This window comes from Hoplias malabaricus, chromosome 16 (assembly GCF_029633855.1).
Source record: "Hoplias malabaricus isolate fHopMal1 chromosome 16, fHopMal1.hap1, whole genome shotgun sequence".
NCBI lineage: Eukaryota > Metazoa > Chordata > Actinopteri > Characiformes > Erythrinidae > Hoplias > Hoplias malabaricus.
In genome coordinates this window covers 68,381-76,545 of record NC_089815.1, presented here as the reverse complement: position 1 = coordinate 76,545, position 8,165 = coordinate 68,381, and the positions used below count along the sequence as shown (strand labels likewise).

The 8,165-nt window shown below is 38.8% G+C and overlaps 1 protein-coding gene across 1 annotated transcript; it reads right to left on the bottom strand.

The window, feature by feature from the left end:
- Positions 1-1,913: 1,913 nt before the first annotated feature.
- Positions 1,914-7,661, bottom strand: rlbp1a (retinaldehyde binding protein 1a). Its single transcript, XM_066646913.1, has 8 exons — positions 7,610-7,661; positions 6,436-6,476; positions 5,624-5,752; positions 4,881-5,085; positions 3,618-3,796; positions 2,585-2,743; positions 2,219-2,329; positions 1,914-2,060 (listed from the first exon to the last, which is right to left on the bottom strand). The coding sequence occupies exons 2-8, from the start codon at positions 6,442-6,444 to the stop codon at positions 1,914-1,916; spliced, it is 939 nt and encodes a 312-aa protein (XP_066503010.1). The 5' UTR covers positions 6,445-6,476; positions 7,610-7,661.
- Positions 7,662-8,165: the final 504 nt, after the last annotated feature.

Below are 8,165 nucleotides of genomic sequence, written 5' to 3'. Positions count from 1 at the left end.
ATTATTGGAAATGTCACAGATCTAAAAAAAAAAAAAAAAAAAAAAAATGCCAGTACTCCAAAAATGTGAGTTTTAAAGCACACACAGGTTTGAGTTTCCTTGTTGCACAAACAACTTTGTTTTGGTAATTGTTTACAGTTCCCACAGACAGTTACTGATCTACATCAGCACAAAGTACAGAAGAATGTGTAACAGAGTAGTGTTTTGGTTAAATTAAGTTTATGACTTAAGATTTTGAATATTGTTCTGCAAGCTAATGCTACTTTGCTCAAATGCTGTATTGCAAGTACCAATAGCATGTATGCTATCGACCGGAAAGTGTTTGTGTTTTCCTTGCTAATATTTTATATTTTCAGGAAAAAATATATTTAGTTCCTATGTCGTCGTCATCATCATTTTCTTCTCCGCTTCTCCATTTCAGGGTCGCTGTGTAGTTCCTATGTCCCTAGACATTTTAGTTTTGGCAAGTTAGGACTTCAAATATAAAGGAGTAAATATTAAAGTACACTAATGAGTGATGGTGAGTAACAGCACATTGTAATACCTAAGAAGCAACCTCCTAAATGTACTTTCAACCTTAGTGATTAAACAACAAGCAGCCATTTATCGTATTTTATTGTAAACAATATCAGTAAAATTTCTACACCAGGAAAACTGCCAGTCAATACTTAATAACAATTCACAGTAATTTAGACAAAGTGTATGTAATTACCTTTGTCTAAAATAGCACAATACTACAGAACATTTGCAGGCAGTAGATTGTTGTTAAGTTGTATTTTATGATTATTAAAATTATTCTTAAATATTCGTCCATGTTTTAAGTGATTTTATATTTTTAATGTTATTTTAATAAAGTTAATGTTGCTTAAGACAAGTAAAACTGTCTAGAACTAGGTTGGATAATCCTATTCTTACAATGTCAAAATGAGAATGATTAGGGTGGATTTTATATATTTGGATGAGATTCTACAGAGCCCCTAAAGGGACTTGGGGAAAATAAAAAGGACCATTGATTTTGCATTCCCTCGCAAATACATTGCGCTCCTTTGCAAATGTTTTATGATACACAATTGTCTTTGTGGACTTTTACACACATACACACATTACTCTAATACACTACCAATAGCTACACATTTATTTAGGTGTTCACTCTCCTTTCTCTCCCACTGTTTGGAAACTGTGTTCATTGTCTGTATCTCTGTACTGTTCATGTAACCTTTGTCCATGTGCTTGCACTTTGAATTTCTCATCCTCATTTCATAGCAATTAACAACACAGCAATAAACGTTTCAGTTGGCGCTCCCCAATAACATATCCACGTTTTCTGCTGAGAAGAGATGCTATGTCTTTATATTTATATTTCAGTCCAAGATCAAAGTAAAATTCAACGAGCTGCTCCATAGTTCACCTGACACGCACAGTACTACGGAGCCCACAAAGTATTTGCGAGGGAACGCAAAATCAATAGTCTTTTTTAAATTTTTCCCCCAGTCCCTTTAGGGGCTCCGTAAGATTCTCCTCATGAAACTGGCCTGTAATTCACTCACTCACTCATGTACCTACTCCATCTCTCTGTACCTCATATGCACATACTGACTCACTCACATACTACATATGTTTTGGAATTGCACCAAGGGGACCCTATTTCTCACATATTCACTAACATTTGCAGACTGCTCCATAAGGGAGTGCTGCTTTGCTTTACTTCAGTGACACATTATGTTCTTGTTACTTATATATATATATATATATATATATATATATATATATGTATTTATTTTATTATTATTATTATTTATTTTTTTGCTGTGTACAATACATTTTCCTCTGTTATTGTACCATGTTCAAGTCGTAACAAACTTTCAGTTTAACAATTTTCTTCACTTTCTATAGCAATTATTTTTACTCCATATTCACAGAGCAGTGTCTTCAGAGCCAAACAACTTGACTGCTGTCTCTCTACCATCACACTTAGGACCCGTCCCATCAAAGTCCGGGGGAAGGATTTCAGGATCAAAATCCTTAAAGTAGGCATCCAGCTCGTCTCCATGAACGTGAACCTAAAATATATGTTGAAGAGGAGGTTAAAATTCTTCCTTTATTTCCTTATCCCAAGATCTGTGTAATCACAACACGAAGAGTGGAGGAATCTCTGTTAAATGTGCTTCCAGAGAGGTGTACTGCATGACACTGAAATGTACACATTCTTTCAGCTCACCCTCTCCAGCAGTTTACTCTTCATGAAGGGTTTGACCACATTGTAAGTGGTGGTGAAGTACCAGGGCTGGTGGATCACATGGACCGCCTTGAAACGAGCTGGAAATGAGTCCTATACAGAAAGTGAGATCAAGAGAATATCCTTCACAAACCTTATCTGGACACTTCATGGGGCCTTAAGAGTAAATTAATAAGTTGCAATAAATCCTATGGCATTATTATTATTATTATTATGCTTTTACAAAAATACCAAGCAAGAATGATGATTAACTCAAATCAGCTCTGTGCTGGTCCTGTGGGGTTCCTGACCACTGAAGAACAGGATGTTTTGGGGTGTAATGTGTTTCTGTGGTGATGAGATTTGTACCTGAAGCATGTCCACCATCTTCTTCAGCTCTGTGTGTTTGATGCCAGAGGCATGCTGCATAGTGAAACCCCTAAAGTTCTCAATCAGGACAAAGCCATTGATCTGAGTCTCCTCGTTTTCCAGGAGTTTCTCCAAAATGACGCAGTACGCACGCAGAGTCTGTCATTTATAAGACAAAATGTGGAGGTCATATCGATAATTATATGGACACGGACTCCTAACTGAATATCCTTGCACTGAATCAGGAGCAGAATACACAGCTTATTCATAGTCTACTAGCACTTCCACATCTAGATCAGGGTCATGGTGTACTTTATGATGGGTATTTGTACTGTATCACAAATTAAAACAAACGGGTTGGACAATGAAACTGAAACACCTAGTTTTAGACCAATACAGCGTCAGTTCGTCTTGGGAATGACATATACAAGTCCTGCACAGTGGTCAGAGGGATTTTAAGCCATTCTTCTTGCAGGATAGTGGCCAGGTCTCTACGTGATGCTGGTGGAGTAAAACATTTCCTGACTCGCTCCTCCAAAACACCCCAAAGTGGCTCAATAATATTTAGATCTGATGACTGTGCAGGCCATGGGACTGTGTATGCTGTGTGTATGGCAGGTGTTTCAGTCTGTTCATCACTGTTCACTAAAAAACATGTATGTCCATTGTTGTGAATTTTAGTTTAATGCATCACTTGGACACTGCAGCTGTCAAGCTTCACATTGTGTAAAAATCACACGATGAATGGACCAATTGAAATGCTTAAAAATGACTTGGAATCAAATCTTTTTACATGGACTTTCATTAAAAGTTAAGAAGGTTTGTTCCTTCTACTGTAAAGTTCATATTTTTGAAGATAAATGTACAATATACAAAGGATTACCTAAGTAGGAGTGTCACTATTCAATATAACTTGCTTTAAATTATAACTTGTTTTGCTGTGCTCATAACATGAAAACTCTTTGAATCTTATCTTTTCAATCTCAAATGTATCTGTCAGTGTCAGTTTCAGTGTCAGTGTTTGTTCACATACTTCATCAAACGTGACCTCCTCCAGATCCCAGTTCTCGATGTTGAACAGCAGCACCACTCTGCCGTATTTGTCTCGTGTAGAGAGGATTCGTGGGTAGCCCGCTTCAATGGTGCTGTGCACAGCTTCTGGAGTCATATTCTCAAAAAGCTCAGGGTAGTCCCGTCTAAACCGTACATAACCTGCCAGAAACACAGCAAGATACTTTCACTGCATTTGGGAGACGCTTGTATTCAGAGAATTGTGTTTGTCATGTTGGAGAGGTAGAGTTAGGAGTCTAGCCCAATGACCCTTACCCAAGCTCTGAACTGAACCCTGGTCTGCCATGTGGAGGGTGGTGGTGTTACCCACAGTTCTGTCTCAAACACTATAAAGATTCCAATGGGAATCCCTTTCTCTGTCAGGATTTTGCTCAGTTAGCAAGAAAACCACACAGAGACACAATAGCATCACTGTCCTACTTGATCTTGTGGCTTAGCGCAGTCTGTAAAGAACCAATTAACCCCAACAGCAAGTGCACATTCACATAGCATCCTCTTTACACCAGAGCAAAGGGCAGTGAAGTGTGGTTTGCATGTCTTTCTGTGGACAAGCCTGCCTACCTATACAGGACACTAGAGCTTCCAATGTGTGTGAAAGGGCCAGTGCATCAAAGCACATCCTGTCTGCCTACTTTTGTAGGCCTTTGTACAAATAAACTTGGCCTATTTGCACACAAAGAGCCTCTGTACAGGGGAAAGCCCCAATTAAGGGGAAGCTTGTCTTTCTGCCCAAGTGATGAACGGGGCTCAGAGATGCACAGTAGCACACAAAAGGTTTGGACGCACATAACTGCACAGTCTGCTATTTCTCTTTTCTACAGGACTTAAATAGTGGAGAATCAGAACAAAAAGAGACATTACGTTCCCACAAGCTCCAGCCCTACTAAATAATGGACAACATAATTCAAAATACATAACACAGCACAGATCTCCACAGCTTTATCCTCCACAAGAGCTTCAAAATGATGTGCAATGGTCTGTAGAATAAGGTACCAGTCTATTAGGTTCACTACACTACAGTAAATATGCACTATGTATACAATTGCTGGTTGTTGTCTTTTTTTTTGTGGTACAGTTTGTAACCACTCTCTCTTCCTTCCACCAGTAGAAACAGACCAGTGCAAACCAGATATTATTGTGACGGTTAACCATTCCCTGCACTCTGCAAGTTGCATTTCAACCACAGACAAGACAAGAATGTAAGCACAGGAATTAGTCCAAATACCCTTCATCAGCTCGTGAGCCCTGGCCACGTCATATTTCCGGGCACGGATGAACCTCAGGAGCAGAGTGTCCGGTTTACCCCCAAATTTCTCCTGCACACTCACAGACAAGTCATCCCCTTCTCTGGACTTCTCCTTCATAAAAGACCTCAGCTGCTTCACTGCAGACACCCTCTTCTCCTCCGTCTCATTCAGCTCATCCTTGGCCTGTTGGGGAAGAAAGTGTAGTTAGGTGACGAAGGTCAAGGTCAAGGCATTTTCTTGAGGCTGCTGAGGATGCTAAGGTGAGGATGAGGTTTCTGAACTTGCTATGGTATGGTTGAAGTTGCTTAGATTGATAAGAAGGGGTGGAGGTTGCTGAGGTTGATAAGGCAACTGAGGTTTGTTGATAGGTTGACCTATTGAGGTTGATAGGTTACTGAGATTTATAAGGTGAAGGTAATGTTGCCAAGGATGATAAGGTGTGGTTGAGGTTACTGAGGTTGACGAGGTGAGGTTGAGGTTGCTAAGGTTGCTGAAGTGGACTAGGATGAGGTTGCAGAGGTGAGGCTAAAGTAACTGAGGATGCTAAGGTAAGGCTAAGGATTCTAAGGTGAGGTAGAGGTTCTTGAGGTTGATGAGATGAGGCTGAGGATACTAGGGTGATGCTGAAGTTTCTAATATTAATTTGAGGGTGCTAAGATGAGGCTGTGATTGCTGAGGCTGCTAAGATGAGGTTGAGGTTGCTAAGGTGAGTTTGAGGTACCTTCTGTACAGTGTGGTCAGGTAAATTTTTACATGGACCAAAGACTGGCCCATGGTCCTTCACAGTCAGGTGCTCCAACTTGGACCTCAGAGCCTGCTCTTCTTCTGACACCATGCGGAAAGTTCCAGTCTAGTGGAAAATGAGGGGCACACTGTTATGAAACAGAAAAGTCTTATACTAATCCTGTCTGCGGTTTGGGGACAGTTACCCACTGAAACCCCACCCTACTTCTTCTCTGCTCATTCACACAGCTCACTGACCATTTAGTAATCTCACTCACAAGACCCTGGAGCTCACAGAAACACGCAAGCTCTAGAAAAAACATCTCTAAAACCTCTAAAACCTCTTTAAAACCTACCTGAAACACTTTTAATTTTTAATTATTTACACTTTTAGTAAATATTTTTAATATTTCTCATTATGAGATTATGAGTTTGATTTATAGGATCATTCAACATACTTCTAGACAGTTTTATTCCACTGAGAGATCATTTTGCATGTTTTGAGCATTTTTACTTGGAATGAGGCATTTTGGCTGGATACAGTCATTGAAAACTGCCATGAGGCTGTCCATTACCACAGATTTCCAGCAAAGGCAAAGCAACCACCTCCATGTTGGAGGTTCCCTTGTCAGGAATCTTCACTTTTGTGTTTTTCTTGCTCTAACACATCTTTAACTCAGGAGAAGGTCAGTGCATGGAAAACACCAACATATCCAGGACCAAGTGTAAGGAACTAAGGCTATTACTTCCAGGAAATCTAAATATATATAATATCAATATATTTAATTCAAAATAGGAATGTGAACTTACAGAAGCCATGACGCCCAGATCCTTCAGTCACTTGATAGACACTGAAGAAGAATATACAATTAGGTTTTTCATTTCAGTTTAGAAATTTTATGAAATTAATTATAAAAAAAAAAACTTTTCGCGGTACAGTTTACAGTGTTTCTATCCCTCACTGATCCAGTCAGAGGATTGGATTTATTTTCTCAGGAAGTCAAAAGGAATAGTGAACATGCTGAAGCTCATAGGGAAGGTTTTACATTAATTCTGTTTCATGGGTCTTTTCTGATCCGGAGGACTGCGCTGAACCCATAAAGACATTAAGCCTCTCAATGTAACAAAGATGTAATGGTTCATTTGCTTTGCATTTTCCAGATAATTTCATCAAAGCCCAACTTCACCATAAACACTTAAGCTCTGCTCATAACCCTACAAGCTTGAACATAGTGTAGTACACAAATAATGATTTTTTATATCATTATATAATAAACCCAGTAGAAAATCATAGTAAAAACGACCCTACACGTTTTATAATAAACCCCTGTACTGACACAAAGTGAAGGGAAATGCTTCAAAAAATCATTATTGCACTTTCAATAAATATTTTCTCCCCATATGTGCTTATATTTGTTGCTATATTATGATTAATAACACCTTCAGATATCAGCTATTACTCTTTTTCAAATTTCAAAATCTTCCAAATGATTTTTCATTTTCAGTTAAACTTAATCTGTTCCATTAAAATACACTGACTATAGTTTTGTAAAATTCTATGCTTTCCTGCAGTATTTTCCACGTTATAACAAAACCTACAGCAAAACCTTCAATATGAGAGTTTCCGTGTTATAGATATTACATTTATCATCCATACAACCCAGAAACACCAGAAAAATACTGAGCTTATTATTCACCTGCTCTAATTAAGCAAGGACTTTTCCGAAAATCTAGTAAACAAAGTCATTCCATGAAATGTGCTCAGTTTTAGCATTAAGAAAATGAAGCCGTTTTGATTTTGATTGACACCTGCTTTAATATATATTTTACGTGTCCATTTTTGTGAGGTCTCCTGAAAAACTATGAAGGCGTCCTGCATCCTCATAAACACACACTTTAAATTAAGTGTCATTAAGACTAAGTTCTAAGTCTGCATTTCTATACACCAGTCTGTTCAGTCTCAGGGTCAGAGCTTAGGACTTACCTTAGGGTCAGGACACGGAGGTAGGATGCAGCCAAACTGAGAGAGGAAAGTGAGAGAGAGGGAGAGAGAACAATGAGAGACTAGGGGATAAGGCTGGACTCAGACCAGGGGGGTACAGAGGGGAGGAGTGACTTGTTACAGTGTACTTTAGGTCAGCTTTGTCTAATTTGCAAAATAAACTACATATATTTTGTCTCTTCTCCTTTTCTGTGGCTGTTGTGCAGATGGTGAAGGCAAGTGTGTTTTAGTGGTTTGATTTATCTGTGGGTCATGCTTTGTGTTCTCCATCCATGTCATTGTCACAGTGGGTCACTTTACATTTTCATCTTTAAATGGGACAGTGTGCAGAGAAAGTTTTGCATAACTTTTATATATATATATATATATATATATATACGAAGAAATACATTATAACAGAAGTGCATACAGTATCTACTCTAGTGCAGCATTATGTTGATGTGCTGGGTCAGGCCATGGGACTTCATCTATATCACAGGACACATTCTCCCTGGCCAGACAGCATGGGAAATAACTCCTAGTATGTACCCCTATGTCA

Excerpts from the sequence above, each read along its gene's own strand:
- rlbp1a (XM_066646913.1), bottom strand. Across the intron at positions 5,086-5,623 it reads CTGACCACACTGTACAGAAG|GCCAAGGATGAGCTGAATGA; the intron begins GTACCTCAAACT and ends CTTCCCCAACAG. Across the intron at positions 2,330-2,584 it reads AGATGGTGGACATGCTTCAG|GACTCATTTCCAGCTCGTTT; the intron begins GTACAAATCTCA and ends CTTTCTGTATAG.